At 40.2% G+C, this 22012-nt stretch overlaps 2 protein-coding genes and 3 non-coding genes across 5 annotated transcripts in view; 1 reads left to right on the forward strand and 4 right to left on the reverse strand.

Moving 5' to 3' along the window:
- Positions 1-19289, reverse strand: part of LOC140953206 (trafficking protein particle complex subunit 10-like) — a 32179-nt gene extending 12890 nt beyond the window's left edge. Inside the window, exons 1-12 of the mRNA XM_073402709.1 lie at positions 19138-19289; positions 18394-18475; positions 17173-17329; positions 16005-16207; positions 14646-14847; positions 14032-14143; positions 13032-13291; positions 10480-10623; positions 8088-8199; positions 6503-6582; positions 5443-5534; positions 1263-1403 (exon numbers count right to left, since the gene is read on the reverse strand). Coding sequence (XP_073258810.1) covers positions 1263-1403; positions 5443-5534; positions 6503-6582; positions 8088-8199; positions 10480-10623; positions 13032-13291; positions 14032-14143; positions 14646-14847; positions 16005-16207; positions 17173-17329; positions 18394-18475; positions 19138-19162 — 1610 coding nt within the window. The 5' untranslated portion in view covers positions 19163-19289. The remainder of the gene's footprint in view (positions 1-1262; positions 1404-5442; positions 5535-6502; positions 6583-8087; positions 8200-10479; positions 10624-13031; positions 13292-14031; positions 14144-14645; positions 14848-16004; positions 16208-17172; positions 17330-18393; positions 18476-19137) is intronic.
- LOC140924326 (U5 spliceosomal RNA) lies at positions 3010-3130 on the reverse strand. Its single transcript, XR_012164245.1, has one exon. It is a non-coding gene; the product is annotated as a U5 spliceosomal RNA (small nuclear RNA).
- Positions 3944-4064, reverse strand: LOC140924317 (U5 spliceosomal RNA). The gene has a single exon (XR_012164241.1). It is a non-coding gene; the product is annotated as a U5 spliceosomal RNA (small nuclear RNA).
- On the reverse strand, positions 11895-12016 carry LOC140924305 (U5 spliceosomal RNA). The gene has a single exon (XR_012164237.1). It is a non-coding gene; the product is annotated as a U5 spliceosomal RNA (small nuclear RNA).
- A 96-nt stretch (positions 19290-19385) lies between the features above and the next one.
- LOC140953217 (glycoprotein endo-alpha-1,2-mannosidase-like protein) lies at positions 19386-20882 on the forward strand. The gene has a single exon (XM_073402719.1). It carries the CDS (start codon positions 19447-19449, stop codon positions 20863-20865), a length of 1419 nt encoding a protein of 472 aa, XP_073258820.1. The 5' UTR covers positions 19386-19446; the 3' UTR covers positions 20866-20882.
- Positions 20883-22012: the final 1130 nt, after the last annotated feature.

The raw sequence follows: 22012 nt of genomic DNA on the forward strand, positions 1-22012 counted from the left end.
ATTTTTGAAGGGGCTTATATTCGGAGGGGCTTATCTACGGAGGGAAATTTGCGTTTCAAAATCGATTGAGCTAGCCTTCTAGTTGAAAGGAAATTTACCGTTTTTGCCTTGTTTTACTTTGTATTTGAGGGCAATTTCCAAGTACAAGCCCCCCGGAGGGGGGGGGGGGGGTGCTTATATTTGGAAGGGCGATTTAACGGAGGGTTTTTTGCGTTACGATTTTGGGGAGCTTATATTTGGAGAGGCTTGTACATGGAGGGGCTTATTTTCGGAATTTTACGGTAGACGTTTTTAGGAGTTTCACCTTGCGTGTAAACTATTGAAGAATAGACTGAGTTAGCCAGGCAGGAATTTCCTTTACCACCGGTCTTGTCTGACCAGCCAGTTCGAATGGTAAGCGCTCTCAAATTACCCTGGGAGCCAACCACTTTACATGCGCGGTCTTAGGCTTTGGTCAAGTCTTTATAGTGACCCGCGTGCTTCGGCGCTCGTGCCTTCGCCTTCCGAAAACTTCGGAGGGAGAGAAGCGACGACGGAAAATACGTCTGCGGTTTGCAGGTTAGAGAAAAGAAAGCTCTGACGTCTAAATTGCGTCAAGCCTTTAAACGCGACGAAGCTCGACCTTCTGGACAGTGAGTCAATCTTGTCCTCTATCGTCAAACTGGTTTTCCAATCGCAAACATCGATTTATTGATAAGCCGACGGTCATAACGGAGTCCGCTGCACGTGCACGTGCATCACGCTTTTTTGTACATTTCTTAGCCGTTGTAGCACGACTGCGACATAAACCTGCCTAATCTCACTCGCCCGCTTTATCAAGTAGGTGAGTACAACAAACCTAGATACGGTCCTTTCGGATTCAACCCAGAAAATTTCGCCGACATTTGACAAATTAAATGAAATTAAATAAGATCGATGAAGTTTGAAACTGTGCAAATCAACTTTTTAAGTGACGATTTGATTTGTTGTCATCCAGAAATTTTGCTACCATGGCAACGTGACGTATCAAGTTCTCCTCTCTATTACGCCTGGGTTCAAAATTGTATCCGAAAAACATGCATCGAATGCTCAACAAAGACCTTTCTCGATTCACGCAGAGTCTTTTTACAGTACGCTAAAATCGAGCAAGTAAAACAAAAAGCACTGCTAGCAGGGTATACTATTCGCAACACCAACAAACTGTTTGTTTTCCTTCCTGTCTACACGTGAACCCAACTGTGAAAACTGAAAGTTTTGATTCTAATTTTTGCAGAAAAAGATACTTATCCATGTGTTTTAACTGCTTCTGACATCTTGACAGGTTTACTAGGCACTGTGTCGCCAGAAGAGTCCATCTTTCATGCTTATACATCTTATAGGCATCAACTAACAGGGGTTCTGCGCGTTCAAATTCTCCTCGGGATCTACATCAATCATAACTCACATTAATTAGTAACAAACCAATAACAAATCATTAATTATAGGGGCAGGTTTGGCCGAGCGGTTTTAGCGCTGAACTTGTAATTCGGAGGCCCCGAGTTCAAGTCCCGCCCTGACCGCTAGCTGGATTTGTTCACGGTAGTCCCAAGTTCAAATCCTCGGCCACGCTTGCAAATAGCCAGCTGGTTTGCCCCCGGCCAGTTGGAATTCCTGACCCTTTTAAGTTTTATTTAAATTATTTGTTTCAGGCATTTGCTCAGCCCCACCGGCAAAAGTGCTACAAATACTGCCGAGGGTAAACAAAGGGCATTATTACCACAAAAATGTGGCGAGTAAAAACATGTATGCCAAAACTATCTTAAGGCGTGCCTCTTTGGGGTATCTGCCTTAACAGTGAAACAAAACGACTAACTCAAGCCAGATACCAACTCTAGTTGTCTGCTTTGGGGAGCTGTCGGTCTTATAGGAGAGTCCCTTATAAGATAGAAATGGGCCAGAGTTGAGGACTTTTCCGGCATGAGACGAACCAAATTATCATTTGAGTCGACCTTAATTGAGTTGAATTCGACCACTGTGTCAAACGCCCAAAATTACTCAGCATCGAACATCGCCTGAGTTCAAAACAAAGATATTTTATGGCGCGAAACATTTTACAGTCGTACAGCTTTGCGGAAACCCATTTTAAACGGACAGTTTTCCAGTTTGCCAGACGAAAATCTCAAAATATTTTCTATTGAATAAACCGCATAATACGGAAACCCGGATGGAACAGACACATTGGCATGTCCCATTCATGACTGTATGCTTCGTAATACTGCACAACATACTTTCCTTTTACAAAATCGACGACTAATTAACAATTATTCCTCGAGCCCTGAGTCAATAGCCCATGAGGCCTTCGGCCTCATGGGCTATTGACTCAGAGGCCATGACGACGAGAGGAATAATTGTTTTGGTTTTCAAAGCCGGCGCTTTTCGCTACTAGTGGGCTATAACATATAGCCTAGTAGTAGCTCATCCAATCAGAATGCAGCATTTATAATAGACCACTAGTTGGATTTTATTAAAAACGATTGCCCACGTTTCCGCTTCGGTAGGCTGACTCGGAAGGACCGCCGAGCAATAAAACGTACAAGTTGGCAGTGAATGATCAGTAAAAAATGTTTTTATAATGCGAATACATTTAAATTTTCCACACAAATTATCATACTTTATCATAAAAATTTTAAATGTATTTACAACTGAGTTCGTCTCTTGAGAAGGTTGACCTTCGTCCCGGAGCCCGGGTCCCGGAGACGACCTTTACAATGTTCCCTTCCTCTGAGGCGCATGGATAAAACATGTTTGTCGATCCAAATTCAGTCAAACGAACTTTACTGAGACAGATGTCGAACTCATCATGAACTTAACTCACTCAGTTTGGGTTGTCGCATAAAAACTTCGGCGTTACGCCTTGACCATAGTTAACCGTAAATTAATTTGTAATGACTCCTTCCCCTGTAATCAAAAAATTGAGCTATTTTGTTTGGTTTCAAGCTCGGCATGTCCCTCCACTGAGAACAGTAGAAAAATAAGTTGATTTGGTTGTGGGCCCCGCCTCAAGGCAGGGTGACGAAAAATTAGTCTATAGACTCATTCAATTGTTCTCCTCCACGGAAATCTTTAGTAAAAGGCGAAAGATTTATGCGTGTTTGAAGGAAAACCAGAGTTGCCCATGATATTCCAGACAGAGAGCTTGTTCAATGTGAGGCGGCGAGCCATGTGGGACGAAATAGAACCATGTAATTAATGAGAACGCATGCGCATTAAAGAGACTCTAATTGTCTAAACAATCAAAGTTTTACAGTTTTATGTTGAATTCTTCCCGGTCCTAATCTGCCTTCTTCATTTGTCAATCTCTCGGTCTTCTTGCAGAGATAATTAAATTGGTTGAATTATTGAAGCCTTCGTGGTTACGTTAACTCTGTAATACAGTGAAACCTCTATTAAGCGGTCGGGACCTTCCCAAGTGTCCGCTTAATGGAGGGTGTCCGCTAAATAAAGGTTTGTAAAAATTGTGCAATGTTTGTTAACGATCAACATTCAACGGTTACTCTGTACTGTGATAAAGTTCCATGTTGTTAAGGAAGCTAAGGAAGCTGTGCTGTACTTTGCGTAAGACTTTTAGGTGAACTTTGGTCGCGCATGACAATTATACGGCCGAATATCGGTCTAACCTACAGTTTACAGTACGTATTTCAAGGAAGAAATCGAATGCTACTATTGTCAATTCAGTCCGGTGTCCGCTTAATAGAGGTTTTTGACAATAAAAATTCGCCAAATACAATTTATTTTAGTGTCCGTGTACGCTTAATAGAGGTGTCCGCTGAATAGGGATTCGTCATAAAGGGAAATATAAGACGTTAATTTCGGGATCCGGCTTAGTGTCCGCTTAATAGAGGGTGTCCGCTTAATGGAAATTTCACTGTATATAGTTGGTAATATGGATGTTTGATGGATTTGCTCTGTTACGTTTGCGGAAAGGAGCCACGCCTCAAGGCAGGGCATTGAAAAATTGGTCTATAGACTCATCCACTTGTTCTCCTCCACGGAAATCTTTAGTAAAAGGCGAAAGATTTATGCGTATTGAAGGAAAACCAGAGCAACGTCCTTTCGTTCACACAGGGATTTTGCTCAATATGAGGCGACAAGCCAAGTGGGATGAAATGTAACCAATCAAAATATCAGAGGGGACGCATGCGCATCGAAAACAAGGTAAATTAACTTCTACGTTAAATTCTATTTTATGCAGAGAAGTGGGGTGAAAGGGGGCGATAATTATACATTTTGCGGACAAACAAAATCTCAAGCATTATGTCCGTAAGTGAAGCTACTTGCTTAAACACAATACCGCTAAATACTGATTTTCCCTGTTAGCAGCACATCTTATTTACAGTAGCAAGTTTTCCTTGAGAAGTCTGTTGGGACTTTAAGATACAGAACGGCAACGGCAGTGCAAACCGTACTTGCAAATTGATTTCGCGGCGTTCTTTTCATTTTTATCGTCATTAATTCAACTCAACCAACTTGTTGAAAACAGCCGAATTCTCCCGGAATTGAATTATCAAAACCGTATCCAAGTTCAGAAGGAGAAAGAAATGAAACGGGCTACTTTGCGATGTTACACGAGGTGGTTCGCAATGAGGATTTCCTGTGCATCACAGCGTTGCAACATTGCTGCGACGTTGTCTAAAACTGTTGCAACATTATATTGTTCCAACATTGTTTCCCTAAAGATCGCGGTTGAAAATCATGTCATGTAACACCGCCCAAAATGACGTACCAGGACACTTTAAAAGAAAGGAGTTAACCAAAAAGTACGACGGACGTGCAAAATTAACGTTATATACTGCTTTTGACGTTCGCGTTCCTGTTCCCAATTTTCTAACTCCCTTTTTACTGACAAGGAAACATTTTTTAGATATGTAAACGATTTAACTTGATAAAACAGTCCAAGGAGTACCAGTTTGTTCTCATGAAAGATACCTAAACTGAAGTACAGTCGAACCTCCGCCAACGGCCACTTTTCTCGTCCCGGCGGATAAAAAATGCATTCATTGACTCTTGTTTAAAATCTCTCTACAACGGCCACTTTCTCCAGTCCCCAAGGTGGCCGTTGTATTAGTTAACTGATACTAATAACGCGTAAAAAAACTCTTCAAACAGCTGTCCAAGGGGGTTAATAGTACGGGGCCTCAGTTTCTCGTCCTCAGTGATTTCAGCTACCAGTATGACCTTAACCCTTTCAATGCCAGAGTGTTTGATGGAGTTTTGTAAACTGACTCTAGTTTTTGAGACTATGGACCAAATCCTATGATGTGACCATTCAAATGAAAGCTCTCTGCCTGAACTTACACATGGCGCTATTTGTTTTTCAAAATTTTACAAAATAAAACTTGGAAATTGGTCGAGATTTGCCTTTGGCTAAATTTGACAGTGAAAGGGTTAAAGATCTACGCCCGAAAGTGATCACGTGGTACTTACGAGTAAAACTGAGCTAGATCCATCCCTAGAAACCTGGCAGCTCTGTATCGTCCGATGTTCTTATAGATTGAAATTGCTAACTCTGTTAATTCCTGCAAAACAAATCAGACAGCAAGTGTGATTAATTTCAATGAAAAATATGTCCTCAAGTCGTGAAAAACTCACATAAAAGAGTACTGAGCAAACAGGGGGGTCTAACTTAAATATTCCTAAACGGTGGCATCATAACTTTGCTTTTGTACTACGATAACCAGCTCTCTTTACCTCGATCGAATCCGCAGATTTCAAACGAGCTTATACCTTGAAAAGAGGCATTTCTCTTGAAGACAAAACGATAAATAAATATTCCGCAATTTTAGAACAACTTTTATGACTTATCAGGATATCGGTTGAATGATTTCACCACGTGGGATATCAAAGGACTAGTCTTCCACGCAGACGTTGTTACGGTTTTGCCACGCGTTCCTTCCGGTTAGGGTCGATTGCCGCCGCACTCTCGGGTCGGGTCTTGTTCTGTGCCGAGAAGAGTCTTTTCGGGACGGAGCGCGGGGTCATTTCCCAAACAGCAGCTGGTAATCGGGCCTACTTCCGAGACGCTATCAAAAGAAATGGCGAGGTACGCCAGACAGATAGCAGGGATCACGTGTGCAGGGTGTTCTGCCCAAAACTTTCTGAGTGTTTGGAGACTTTACTATAACAGTGATTTTGTTACCTCTGCGTACTGCGTCCCGGACGCATACAAATCCTTAGCCTTTGTTGTGCTTTAAAGTAGAAGGACAATATTTTAATTTCAATATACTGTAGTAAAGAGTTTTGGAATTCTCTGCAGATTAACTGTCTGGTTACATGAAGGCCAAAGCATTTTCAATTTCGGATTCGTTTTTTTTTTTTTTTTTTTTAACTGGGACTCACTGATTCTAGACTGGGACTCACGATTTTTCACAAAATGAGTCCCAGGACTCACCATAACTATATGTAACAAAATCACTGCAGTAATGTTAACTTCCTATTCTTTAACCAACTCCGGTAAAATAGAATAACACCATGCTGAACACCTCACCAAATAAAGGGACTCAAAGGCACGCCTTGATGATAGAGCCTCTTGAAGTCTTTTAGCTGGGCTCCTGGGCTCAAGTTCTTCTACAAAACAACAAACTGGAAATTAAATTTTATCAACAACGACCTGACAATACTGGAAATAACTAAACCACATCGATTAATTAATTGACTTATACTCTTGTCAGAATAACCATCAATACAAAAAACAACAGCTATTTGAGCTCTTATAGCGAAAAATTCTGTTATATACGTTTGTCAGTAGCACAAAGAATTCATGTTTGTATGGTAAACTGTCAACCACTTTTTCAACGGCCCAGCCACCAGCACCTTGATAGCAGCTATACCTACAACGACTGAAAAGCGTTACAATTGGCTGTGATGTGCAAGCAGCCCTTTTGGGTGGGGCGAGTGAAAGTTTAGTAGGACTGGGGAGAGCAAAGAAAAATAGAGGGAACTAGAGAGAGAGGTGCCTTCACCAAAGTTTCCCTTTTAAATATGAGGAAAAACACCGAAACACAAAAAGCAGGAAGAGAGCTGCGATTAAGCTAAGAACAGTGTTTTAAGGCCTCACACTGGTGTACAGGGTTGGCGTTATAGGAATGATTTGATGGTTAGGAATGGCTTCAGTTTTTACTGTTTCGTAACTCTATAAAACAACCATGAAAATTACGATTGTCGGCAGCCATTGCTGTATCCAGAGTAATGGATATGGTTGAAGTTGTAAAAGTTAAGTGTTCAGGCTTCAGGCTTACTCCCTTGCGTTACGTTTTCCTTGAAAGAAAGTAAGCCTTCATTTATCAGTAATTTTAAATGAAAACGAAAAGGGGTTTAGGCCAAAAGGATCTATAATTCTAATCCCTTGTCTGCTGTCATAGGTTCCCCGTTTCTTATGGCTCGCTTAAACTTGACAATAGACCCTTCCACGGTTTTTACAACTTCAGATATGGGCCAGATAGTGAAAATCCATCGCCATGGCTGAAAAGAGAGCCTAAAATAGTCAAGTTTTGGGAGTGATTTGTCGAAGATAAAACTCCGCAAACTCGCACAATTTTACAGACGTTTGTAAGTCTGTAAAATTTCGCGACTTTGGGGAACCACATCTTGGCTCGCTTTAGACGTATCACTTTTAAACTTGGCAAGTTTACTAAGGGTGCCTTCCATTTTGCCCAATCAAACAGTCAGAAACCAGTGGAATTATCAAAAGAAAATGAAAGGACGTTGTTTGATTGAAACAAAGTTTTCAATCGAATTGAAACGAACCATTTGGGTTTCGACCGAAATTTTGATTACTGCTTCGCAAAGTTGTACCGAAAACGAGAATCTTTGGAAATGGAACGGCAAATTTCGGTTGGATCGGACCGACCGGTCGAAAAGGCCCACCCTTGGAGGTGGACCTCTTTGCCCGGCAAATTTCCATGCGAACAGAAGCGTTTCATTTATATATCGAACGAAATTTCCTAAGATTTTGACACAATGGAAAGCATCCAATGTTAACTAAAGGCACTCTTCTCAGCCGAGTTGACGAAATTTCACCAAATGACCCGTTGAAGGGTCTATTGGGAACTGTTAGTACTCTGTCTACTGACCTTCGCCCTGTGTTTTACCAATTCCTGACAGCAGAATACAAACAGTCTGTAGTTCAGTCTCAGATGGTGTCATATCAGGCAACAGACCGCACAGGGCACCAAGGTCATCCAACTGAAAACAAACATTCATACCAGTGTATAAAAACCATGGTGACGTGACAGAGTTTCAGTTTCAGAGGCGTCACTACCTGCATGCCAGGACGCACGTGCGTACCCCCCAAAATGATGAAAGGAGCTGTGCCACGAAATTCCGCCAAATTAGGAAATTACAAAATGCCCGTTAAATTTAGAGAAACATAAAAACAACAGCTTAAAACTTTAAAGGACGGTTAAAATAACATAACAGAAACAACAGATGCCACGGATGGGCAAAACTGAAGAAGATTGAAACGGATTGAAATTAAGGTTTTTGAAAACTGTTCAGCCTAAAAGTTTTTCAAAGTTGATCCCTGCTGCTTGCAACTTCAAAATTGATGTTCAGGAGGCATATTTGTTTGTCCCGGATCTCTGATTTTGTCATATTCCTGTAATTTCTTTACTTACTTTAATTTCCGTAGTAATTGAGGGCGAGTAATTGGCAAAATTAAACAAAATGAACTGGACTGCCATGACCCCTTGAAGATTCATAAAAACAATAGAATAACAGAGCAAAAGGATTATAAGCAATCGCCTGTGCAGCTAAGTCCGCTTAAATTGCTTTTAAATAATTCAGGCGTAGTCGATCGATAAACCAATAATCGACAACAATCGTTAGTAATCGATATCAATCTTCGATGGGTATCGATTTCCGATAGAAAAATATCGTTTGATTTCAATATTCTTTTTCCCCTCTCGACAGCCCTGCCTACCCCCACCAGTCCACAATAAGTTGTTCACCATATCAATCCTAGCTACACCACGTTATGCTGAGTTGATTTGTTATTCTAACTTCTACATCTGTGGATGAAATCCTATGGTGTCACCACTGAAATGAAACCCCTTCAACAGTACTTTAACATGGTAATAATTATTTACTACGTAGTTATAACTTTTTAATCTGTGGATGAAATCCTCTGGTGTTGCCATTTCCTTGGCAGATTTTTGCATAGTACTATTTATTTCTTAAGATTTTACAAAACGAAACAAGCGATTTTTTTTTCATTTTTACCACTATTATAACAGGCTTGATTACCAGCCGTTTCATGCGCCAATGTTCCTTCCCAGAGGAGGATACAAACCAGACTCTGAGACTCTCCAAACGCCTGGCCGGCCGAGGTTCCTAGAATGCCCTCCATTAGCGGTTAAGCCACCATTTAATTTTTCCCGGATAACTAATCATGGGTTAAAAGGGGTTCTTAGTGCTAAAATAAACCTGTTTAACTAGTTTTTCGAATGCCTACTTTTAAAAATATGACACAAGAAGTGTCATGCGCGTGTCGTGGCACAAGTGAAGTAAAAAAAACGTCAAGAAGGTGAGGAGTAAATAATTTGCAGAAAACTGCTGCTAGCAAAAACAATGCAACGCTACGAGGACTTCTAATCTTGTCGAAAGAGCATGGTTTCTCCGTGTCTATTTGTCTCTGGAGCCCGATCGTCTTTGAGGATCTCTCACACATATTTACTGAATCTCGGCCAACCTAAATCTACTGCGAAGTTCCTTGTCAGTGAAATAGTGGAGATCAAATTCGCGCTGCTAGAACTTTTTTTCGCCTCTTTATGGACCAATTCTAATTAAAGGGAACAGTAAGTCCGCCAGCTTGGTTGTGGTTGTTTTGACAAACTTTTCACCCTATAATGATTTAATCGACCTCGCTCGGTGGGTTAAATTTAACACGCAGTTTATTCCTAGATTCGGGGAAATCGTGGGATAAAATTTAGCACGCTGTCAGCGATATTTAATCCTGGATTAGAACTAATCGGCTTTCCAAGAACCGGGGCGTAAAGTGTAGAAAAATGTCGTCTACTGTGAGGAGAAACCAGAGATTTACAGAATCGTTATGAAACCAATTATACTTCTTTGTTATATGTTTTGTTAGCTTTTTTGGACCTGACCGTGCACAACGTTCAATAGCATTCCTATCATTTTGAACTTACAGACCAATAGAAACGACGCATTAATTTATTCAGTCACAACTTGCGAACAAAACACAAAGGATTATGTACGGTCAGGGAGCTTCCAACATAAACTACAGCACCATTGTTTTCAGCTTTGATGTTTGCCGGCTTTCCTAACCAGTCTCCTCTACTAACTATGAGTACACTAAGACCCTGTTTACATGGAGTGGGGGACCCCGCTCTAGTGGGGTAGGTTTCTTTTGTTTTGTGTCCCCCAGAGCGTGAAAACAAAAGAAACCAACTCCACTAGACCGGGGTCCCCCACTCCATGTAAACAGGCCCAAAATGATCTTCATACCTTTTGCCGTGCATACTGGTAAAGAAGAGCAAAGTGCAGACTGTAGGCGATGCCATTTTCACTGTTTTGTTTTTCACACGCTTGTAGCACCTCCAGGCATGTTAGGATGACAGAGCAGGATGCTCCACCAGTAGGCATGGAGATCTAAAGCAATATAAATCAACCTGGTATAATCATGTTGTTGGAAAGAAATTGCCTAAGCCAGATACCAACTCTATTTGTCTGTTTTGGGGAACTGTCGGTCTTGTAGGAGAGTCCCTTAAGAGATATAGGCCAGAGTTCGAACTTTCCCTGAATGAGACGAACCAAATTGTGTCAAATTGTCATTTGAGTCGACCTTAATTGAGTTGAGTCAAACGCCGAACATTACCCCCTCCCTCCCCCTGACTCAGCATCGAACATCACCTGAATTCAAAACCAAGATATCTGGCGCGAAACATTTTACAGTCGTACAGTGGAAGCCCGCTTTGCGGGAACCCATTTTAAACGGACGGTTTTCCAGTTTGCCCGACGAAAAACTCAAAATATTTCTATTGAATAAACCACATAACACGGAAACCCGGATGATACAGACGCATTGTCGTGCCCCTTTCATGACTGCATGCTTCGTGATACTGCACAAGGTACTTTCGTTTTACAAAACCGACGACTAAAAACGATTGCTCATGTTTCGGCATCGGTAGGCTGACTCGGAAGGACTGGCAATAACACGTACAAGTTGGCAGGGAATGATCAGTAAAAAATGTTTTTATAATGCGAGTACATTTAAATTTTCCATACAAATTATCACATTTTATCACAAAAAAAATTTTAATCTATTTATTGAGTTCGTCTCATGAGAAGGTTGACCTTCGTCCCGGAGACGATCTTTACAATAGGGCCATTTATACGAGGAAAAATAAGACGCGTCTTACATAAGACGCGTCTTAAATAAGACGCGAACTGTACCATTTATAGGAGCATGTCTTATCTAAGACGAGAACAGCTCGTATAAATGGTTCGCGTCTTATTTCTGTTCTTGACTCGTTTTCATGTGAATGTTGCCCGTAGCAACGGCAATCCAACGTGGCGCGCCAAAAAATAACGCATGCGCACTATGCGTTCGCGTCTTATATAGGACGCGAAGGTCATTTATGCGAAGTTTTTCTCGTCTTAGCTAAGACGCGTCTTATCACCCCACGCAAGAAAAGGCGACCCGTGGGGTGATTTTCACGCGCGTTCGCGTTTCGCTCGCTCTACTATCCCTGAGGAAAAATGGGGGACTACTCGTAGTCTAGGGTTGTCGCATAAAAACTTCGGCGTTAGGGCTTGATCCCCTGTAATCAAAGAATCGAACTATTTTGATTGGTCTCGAGCACAATGTCTGTCGCTCCACTGAGGACAGTAGTGAAAAAGTGTCTCATTGGTTTATTGTGGGCCCCGCCTCAAGGCAGGGCAACGAAAAATTAGTCTATAGACTCATTCAATTGTTCTCCTCCACGGAAATCTTTAGTAAAAGGCGAAAGATTTATGCGTGTTTGAAGGAAAACCAGAGTTAACAATGAGGTGCCAGAAAGAGAGCTTGTTCAATGTGAGGCGGCCAGCCATGTGGGACGAAATAGAACCATATATTTAAAAATGTTAATTAATGAGAACGCATGCGCATCGACGAGACCCTAAGTATCTAAACAATCAAGGTTTTACAGGTCTATGTTGAATTCTTTCCGGTACCAATCTGGCTTCTTCATTTTTTTCGTTTTAATCCACTTTCAAGAGCGTTTTCAAATCGATGCGTTTGTGATGAAAATGCGAGCGTTTTCAAATCGATGCGTTTGTGATGAAAAAGCTCAGCGTATTAGTGTGGACGGAAGGCCTAAACGCATCGAGATGTATGCGTTTTCAAAAGAAAAACGCATTGGTATTGAAGCGGCCTCAATTTAATTCAATTCTGCAAAATAATTTTAGACTATTGAAAGGTGGCAGGGTTTGTGTACCCCAAGTTAAATTTTAAATTTTTCATTTTTTTTTTTAATTACTTTGTTAGTTTTCACTCTTACTCTCCAAATGGCCAGCTTCACTGGTTTTAAGTCTTTTGACGCATTTTTCCAGAGCTGTTGATAGATTTTCAATGGTCCATGTCAAAAGATAGGAAAAACGGAAAATTCTAATGGCAATGAAGCTTGAATGATAAAAAGGCCATTGGAAGTTTACAGTCAAGTTTCTAAAATTTTCACCAGTGACAAGAAAAACATACCAAGGTATAGCAAACAATTATACATGTGACAACATTTTAAACACAACACCACCACATGTAAACATAACAACATCTCAAAAACAAAGCAGCTGGGTTTGTCACTCTCTCCTCCTAAGAGGTCTCTCTGTGTCCCAGGGAGGCTGGGGAGAGAAAAAAAGAAAGTGCACAAGGGACCATGGGAAGGGGAAAGGAAGGAGAGAGGCCTCAAGGATCCTGCCTTTTCCCTCTTCTCTTTGTCCACTGCACGCTTCCTGTATTTTGTTTTGATAAAATACCCAATTTGAGCCACTGTGGGGGAGAGACGGCATCTCATACAAACCTTCAGTGTATCCATGGACAGTTCATGAATTAGATTGTGAAGGAAATCTAGTGTTCGCTGAGCAACTTCCCATGGAGAAGGTCGGTTCAGTTTCAGGAGCAAGTTGCATTGCCGGGAAAAAAGGTAATTTCTAAGGTCAATATAGCTTGCTTCCTGGGTCTTAATCAGCCCGCCTAAAAACTCCTGGGGACCTTTGTCTAATGAAACTCCATCACAGCATTTGCAGTCCCGCATGAAGACATCGATGCAGTCTAAGGGTTCTAAAAAGATGTGGTAAAATTATATTTCATTATAATTCGTGGTAAGCTTCCCCCTTTTTCAGCAAACCTGAATAGACCTTGCTGCTTTCTCAAAAGTGGGCAAATACTGAGCTCACAAAAAAAGAGTGTGTTTGTGGGAATCTAATGACAAAAAAATTTTTCACAAAATGTTGACTTCCAAAAGCAGATACTTTTGGAACCGGCGCTATGTGTTCATCTTTAGAGAGGGTCCACTAAAAGGAGTAAACAAAGGCAGCGATCAACTCTACATGTCCATCTTAGAGAAGTCTACACCTTACAGACAGTCAACTATAAAAATAAAAGGAGTAAATAGAGGCAGGGACCAACTCTAGGTGTCCATTTTATAGAGGTGCATGTTAAGAGAGAACAGACTTTATACTACATGTATTGTGACCCAAAGGGGCCAGGGCACCCCGTGCAGGTATAACAGTGATGGAGAGGTGCAAATGAGCCCAAAATGTTATACCTCAAAAAAGTCCTGTTATGAACCAATGACATTTTTGGTTCCATGACAGGGCTGGCTAACCTGCTCTGATCAGGCACCCCGTTACCCTTTGTTTTTTGTACTCTCCCAGAAACAAAGAACACCTGATCACAGGTTAATGACTACCAGATAGAGATCAATCCCTGATCACAGGTCAGTGACAGGTTAAGGACTGACTGGCTAGAGCTAAACAAACAACTACTCACACACTACATACATGCAAAACAGTGCTTACCTCCAAAGTTTGAGTTGATGACAAGTTGAGTTAGCAGAGCATCAATCTCATCATACTGGATAAGTGCTTCTTCAAAAAGTCCCAGCATCTCAAACACAAATGCAAGTTCTTCCTGAAAACAAACGACAAAATGGATGTTCCTTTTTATCTTACAATGTTAGGCTGGAAAACATTAACAAAAATCCACTGACATAATATATACTACAATGATTGTGTACAATAACACGTTCTTGTTTCCTTTTTTTAACATCAAACTATGCAGGTCTTTACTTTTAATCCACAAACACGCATCATTGAATTCAGAGGTAAGGTAAGTCATTACTCTGAGCAAACTGTAACCACTTGCACTCCTGAGAGACCCATTTAAAAAAACACACAAGGACCATCAGCAGAGCAGGGCATGGGTTATTATAAGGGGTTCTTGAGCTCTTCAAATTCTACGACCTTTCATGACTTTTTCCATGACCATCTCCAGTTTTCCGCGACCATAGCTTTAGCTGTCACTTTCAGTCAGCACGGCATGCACAGGCCAGATAGAAAAAGAACTGCTAACAAAAGGGTGCCTCTTGGGTTATATGCATTACTTTATCAGACAAGATTATATACTAACTTACATGCAGTGAAAAATATGTTGTGAAACTCCAGCGTGGTTCTGTTCTTTTCTCCCTCAAAGCTCTGACTTGGTCCTCAAACTTGCCCAAGTGACGATTGAAAGAAACCAACAGCAACTGGCGCAGCTTGGTGACCAAGTTCTGCCAGGATTCAACAGAGCGAGTTAACTGATTCTCTTTGAAGGGTTCCCATAGCTGGATAATTCTGAAATGAAAAGAAATATATTTATGATAAAGGAATGAAGGCACAGTAAGTAATTCATAAGTACCAGAACCAGCTATTTAGTTGAACTGGTTGCTTGCATCTGGCCCTAAGTTACTTCAGAAAAACTGCTAATTGTTCCTTTAAAACTGCACTGTGCTTGGCTAGGAAACATTGGAAAGTTAGGCAGGACTGTATACATTGGATAATGGTAAAATCTGATTGAAAAATTAAATTTTTCAGCATGATTTTACCACTTTTTTATGGCCCTGGCTGTTGGTTCGACCATGGTTTGAACCTGCATTCCACTGCTGGGCAGATCAGTGTTCTCCCAGCTGAGTTAACAGGGCAGTGGCAACCATTTATATATGGCTGGTGAGCATAAATTAGTGTGCAGGTAAAAATTAATATACATGTATTAAATATTTTACTATTAATAATGGTAGATTTCCTCTAAGCCTTGGAATTTCTCTATTTTTACCATTCATTTTACTTAAATTGTATGGAAGAAGGGCTTTAACTCATTCACCAATGAACAACCCATAATCCACACCCATACAGATCTCTTGTACTGCTTGGGACATGTTCAGTTTTAACTGTGACAAGGAAAACTTTGTCATTTAACTTGTGAAGAGGGAAGAGATCTTTCGAACCATATCAGAATGAGCACAACTCAGTCAGGGTGGCCAGAGAAAAAGGCAAAAAAACATGCAAAGTTAAAACAGCAATTCTGAAGAAATTCATGTTTCACAGGGTGCAAAGAAAATCATTTTTACAGCTTGCCAATCTGGCAAGCTGAAGCTATCATTTACTAGCCCAGACATCATTTTAACTAGCCCCAAAAGCTTTTTGACGAGCACAATTAATTTCACAGTTCTTCCTTGATTAAATTTTGCTCAAAAAACATCACTTGCCCATCAGGCAAGTTAAAAACAGAATTCACTAGCCCGATAGCAAAATCCACTAGCCCTGGGCTATTGGATGCTACTTTCTTTGCACACTGTTTCACTGATGATGCAACAAGTGGTGGACGGGTGCTGGATCCGCAAAGGCAGTTACAGTGTATGGGCACGTTAGAGGCAAATGGATTAAAGTACCTTTTGCCCAAAAGAATATCGCATTTTAGCTACTATGAGATACTAGCTAGGTTCTGGTTTTACCTATCACTATTCTTGCTACCAAAGTCACTTTTAATCTTGTCAAATACTGTGCTGCGAGGAAGCTGAATCTTTGGCTTACTTCCCTTGAAAGAATCCTGAGATATGACATGAATAATCATCCAGTCCACAATATTCCTGTCTCTTAGCTTTCTCAACCAATCTGTAATTCCATCTTTCACTGAACTCTTGAACTCATCGGGATCCTATATCATTTATTGTAAATTCCAAAAGGGATACAATAAGAATTTGGTGCAGGCCCTGATTTTTACCATCACAGTGGTAGCATGGTCATTTTAGGGTATCTTAAGCAAAACACAGAAAAAACCCAACAACACAACCATTTAGAACGCTTTCATTATTATTACCACATATCATTTACAAAAAAGTTATTGTATCATTATCATTATTAAAAACTGAATAACTGGATAATGCAATTCTAGAGTTTTGATTGGTAAGCCATAATGGTATATAAGCCATTATACTAGTACCATACTCTCCATGTATGGTCAGTGTACGCCTCAGTTCAAAGTTAGAAGCTAGCGGAGATTTTTTTTTGCGAAGGATAGAATGGCACCCAAAGAAAATTGTTTTTATTCTTAGAATACTAGAAAAATATGCAATTTCATTGGGGAAAAAAAAAACAAACAAACAAAGAAGCCACAAAAGTTTTTTTGAAAGTTTATCAAAAAACACATGAACATACATGCGCGTTTTTAATTAAACAATTATTCCACTCTCGCTTGTTGGATATGAGATGATTATATCCAACTCACCTCTACGCGCCTCGTTGGCTATCTATCATCTCATATCCAGCAGCCACTCGTGGAATAATTGTTAATTTATCATATGGTGAGTTGTTAATTACAGTGAGATAACCAAACATGCAAAGAGAGTTCACACCAAGTGTCAAGTGTTCACTTACCTAGGAGGCTAAAAACAATGGAAAAAAGTGAATTTGGTCTCTTACAAGAGGTAGTTGTTTTTGAGAGGGTCCAACTTTGTCTAAGAAAGTTTCAGGGTGGGTGAGAAAGGCGGTTAGTTAAGTGAGATACTTATCACACGTGACTGTTACTGTTACTATTTCCGTTTATTCAAAGTTCCCTCATTAGAGTCATGCTCTAACAGCATGGACCATAAAAAATATAGAACATTACTTAGTTGCCCTTACCTGACAGTCTGTCCAGTAAATATGAAAGAATGGCTGTTTGTGAAGATTTGAGGCAGATTGGTATGTTTCTATACTGCTAACATCAACTAGCATATCCTGTGATAACCGCACAAAGTTTGCCTTTAGCTTGACAGTCTTGGGAGGTCTTCCATAGGATCTGTGGCAGAAAAAAGTCAACTGCTAACAACTCTATAAAGAAACAAATCTGATCCAAATATCATTGGGGTTGGCAATAACTGAAATAATTTCCTCACTTACAAATTTGTGTTTACAGACATACATAACACCACACCGTAGTTCCAGCAATTTTACCGCCAAATCCTGAAGGATTAACCCCCATAAGTGGAAAACTCTTGCAAGGAGACACATGGAGCACCTTCCATTCAGCCCAAAATTCCAGAAATTTATGGACCATTTCAGTTTGGTTTCAACCAGAATATTTGGGACCACCTTTGAAGGTGGCCCACTTTGACTGGTCTACAGGTCAGACCAATTAATTCCCTTTCCACTAGCCAAAATAAAAATTGCAAAAACAAGCAAAGAAGTGTACGCAAGTGAAGGTTGGTTTTGCTGCATCAGATGAAAGTCAAGTCGGTTAATAGGTAGGAACCAACTCTAAATTTAATATTGTTCCTGTAAGTGTCTATTTTAAGAAGGATTAGAAACCTTTCATGTGTTGCATTAGAGAAAATTCAGATCTCCATCTACTTAATTTTTTGGAAGAAAACTGAGCTTGCAGAATTTTTAAATACCTGGTGTATGAATTCACTGCTCATTACACATGCAAGAATGCAGAAAATAATAATGAATCTGATATTGGCAACACTAACAAATCCAATACTTATAAACAATAAATTCATTAACAGAAACATGGGGATAGGTGGGCAGAATCAGTTCTTTCGATGAACCACAATTTTCTTATGTCTCCTACGAATAGCTAGGGTAAGAAAACAAAGAAAATTATCAAACTACAAGGCTGTACTCTAGCAGTGCCCGCCTGTGGCCCATGGCACCTAACTTTTGCTCCCAATTAACAAAATCTTAGTTTTTCATAGAAATCCTATGCTGGGTACCCTGGATTTCACAGATTCAAAGCTCTTCCTACAGTGTACATGTAGATCCCTAAAATGTTCCTTCGAGCACAGCCTTGAACAGGAATGGATTTTACCTACAACGTAAATATACAATTGACCTGTTTTTACTGTAAGAGACAAGACCAACCTTCTCCACTCTGTGTATTCTCTGGGAAGCCTCTTCTCCAATTCTGGGTTAAGTTTGCTATAAACATCCTTATCACCAAAACCTACAAATATTCATCACATAGTTGACAAAGAGATCTTCACCTGTAGTAAAAAGATCTATAGTAACAAGCAATACTGTATTATTCAAGCAAAAAATATATATATTTACAAGCTTCTCGCGAAAAAACTGTCCTAATACCTCTAGAGCAAAAAAAAGCAAAGTTGATTTGTGACAGTGTTACAGTGCAACTACTGTAACCAAGTCCACCTTGACAAAGTTGATCAATTGTATTGCACAAAAATAACAAAACATTCAGAGAAAGTTGGTTGCCAATCATAATCACCACGAAACAAAACAAGATTATAAGCTGGTCAGTTAAGCCAAAATAAGGTATAGTGACCCAATATTTTTTGCAACTGGCTGTAGCATACAAAAGTACTTAAGCTAGTAAAAGGAAGCTGAAATGGACTGACTAGATGGTTTTCTCTACGATGCAAGATATTTACAGGAAAATCAAACCATACTTAATTTTATTGGGCCACTAGGTGATATTTGTGATACGCCTATATTTCTTAAATCACTAATCCAACAAAATTTGTTAGATTTTAATATTTAGTGACCGCAGTGAGTGATTATCACTTAATTAACTTAAGCTTATTTAAAGTATTCCAAGTCTAAGTCTACTGAAGCAAGTCTAAACTAGTGACATCATTTTGTACTTACAGGTGACCTTTGGTTTTAAATCCATGATCTCTTGAAATAGTCTTCATTCATTCGATTCCCTACATGAGGTCAGGAAATCATTTTCCACTGGTATCTCTCGCAATGTACATGAAGCGAACTCTCATTCCTCTCCAGGGAATCGCCATCTTGAAAACAAGATTTCTTCGCGATATATGAAGTATCTGCCGTAAGAAGAAACGTCCGCTGACTAATGCCTAGTAAGGCTCACTTAATTTTGTGAAAATGTGCAATGGGAATTAGTCGATTTCTTCATGTCATCTGTTCCGGTTTTCCTCCAAATCTGTAAGAATGCTTCCTTTTCGCTTCCTGAGAAAACGACGAATTTTGTTTTTTGTAGTCTTGACTTTATTTATTTTGGGATGTCTTGCGGCCTTAAAAGTTATTTCATCTTCGGAAAAAGACAAGTTGGGACCAAAGATATTCAATAAAGAAGCACCTGAAGAAATAATTTTAAATTACAGGGTTCAAGATGCAAGTGAACAAAAAATCAGTAGGGAAGAGAGAGAAAAAAGAGAAAACAACTTTGTCAAAGGAGCTAACGGGAGGGATAGTACAGGACCCGGCCTTTCGCATAGACCAACCATAAAAGATGCCGTCACAGGAAAAGGAATTAATTCTGACAAAGAGGATCTTTTGTTACCTCAACCAAATTATAACGTTCACATTTTTTACTACGCGTGGTATGGAAATCCTGAACACGATAGGAAATATGTTCACTGGAATCACCGATTCCTTCCACACTGGGATCCTGAAGTAGCTAAGAAATACAAGAAAGGATCTCACTCTCCTCCAGATGATATTGGTTCCAATTTTTATCCAGAGCTTGGGCCTTACAGTTCAAGAGACCCTAAAGTAATTGATGATCACATGATGCAAATGAGAACTGCAAGGGTGGGTGTGGTCGTGCTCTCATGGTACCCCCCTGGTAAGGCTGACGAGGAGGGGATACCAAGTGACTCACTGGTGCCTCTCCTTCTCGATGCTGCAGCTAAGTACAAACTTAAACTCACATTTCACATTGAGCCCTATAAAGGCAGGAATGATCATACAGTCCATGATGACGTAAAGTATATTATAGACACTTACGGCAAACACAAGGCTTTCTATACGTACAGGACCACTGATGGAAGAAATCTACCCATGCTGTACATTTATGACTCATATCATACCCCACCAGAAGCTTGGGCACAGTTATTGAGACCTGATGGGTCACATTCAGTACGTAACACACCATATGACTGTATATTTATAGCGCTGATGGTTGAAATGAGTCACAGGAAGTACATAGATGAGGGTGGTTTTGATGGCTTCTACACTTACTTTGCTACTGATAAGTTCACCTATGGGTCAACATGGCGATCGTGGCCTCAACTCAAAGCTGTCGCCAAACAGACAAACAGTTTATTTATTCCAAGCGTGGGACCAGGGTATATTGACACGAGTGTGCGGCCGTGGAATAACATGAACACAAGATTAAGAAGTAATGGAGAGTATTATAAAAATAGCTGGAAGGCGGCTCTTCAAACTGAGCCAGATGTTGTCTCAATTACGTCATTCAATGAATGGCATGAAGGAACACAAATAGAAAAAGCTGTTCCAAGATCGTTTCCTGGACTGCTTTACAAAGATTATCGCCCTAATTCTCCTGACTTTTATCTCAAGCTAACTAAGAAGTTTGCGGATACATTTGGAAGAACAAAAAAATAAAATTTTGCTAGCACAAAGTTGCTACAGGTTTAATTCCGGGTGTCCAAAACTCTTGTTTGTAAATTGAAAAGCTGCTCCCTACTCTTGTTATTTATATGGCTCTCTCTAAAACGGACGCCTTTTGAACCGGCATTAAGTGTCCATCGTAAAGAGATGTCCCTCTTATTGAGAGTCAAATGAAGGGAGTAAAGAAAGACAGGAACTAACTCTAGATGTCTGTCTTACAGAGGTGTCCATAAAGAGAGAGCTGACTGTATTCAAATTTTTCTTTAAGGCTGGGTGAGCAGTGGTTTACAGGGGAATAAATAATAATGCAGGTGGAACAGGGATAGACACTAATATAGGAGGAAGGGTAAATACAGTCAAACCTCAGGGGGGATACTTCCTATGATGGCCTGCATGGGAAGGCTCCGCCCTAAAGGGGTACCCTTTTCACTTCCCACCCCCTTCTGGGAGTTGAACCTCTACATCCAGTATTTCATCTGTTTTGGTTATTCCTTGATCAGGCAGGTGATAATATAACCTTCTTGCCACTTCGTTTTCATTCACCCAACTTCGTCACTACTTTTGCACCTTTTTCACCCAAAACTTTTTTCCTTAGGGGCAAAGTAAACTCCTCCATGACACAAACATTCTCCATTAGGGACAGTTCCCTTAGTCTCAAAGATACCAGATTTTGTTAGCAACATCACTCTGGTGTCCATTTGGACCATTTGATTGAGGCCAATTGGATCTTTCAAAGATCATGCTTATGGGAATAAAAGTGGACTGTTCACAGTCCCCTATTTTTTCGTGAGATCATTTAGATATAGCGCATCTTACAGTCAAGAATGACGGCCATCTTGATTTTCAAATGTAGCGAGGGGGTGGGCGTCGGGGTTTATAGCTCTAGTGCCGCCCCCTAAGTAGCTTTGACACTCATGCAAGATGTCAGCCCGTAACGCAAAGCGCTCGATCTCGACGACTGATCTTACGGAAAAATAGGACTGTGAACAGTCTAGAATAAAAGTAAACAAAAAAACAAAATAGGTCAATATTCAACTTAAATATATTATGATTTCCAAGTTTTATTCCCCTAAGCTTTAGAGTCAAGAATGAATTTTAAAGCATCAAGATTGGCCTATTGAAAAAGTCTGAAGAACAAGAA

Source organism: Porites lutea, chromosome 1 (genome assembly GCF_958299795.1).
Source record: "Porites lutea chromosome 1, jaPorLute2.1, whole genome shotgun sequence".
Taxonomy (NCBI): domain Eukaryota; kingdom Metazoa; phylum Cnidaria; class Anthozoa; order Scleractinia; family Poritidae; genus Porites; species Porites lutea.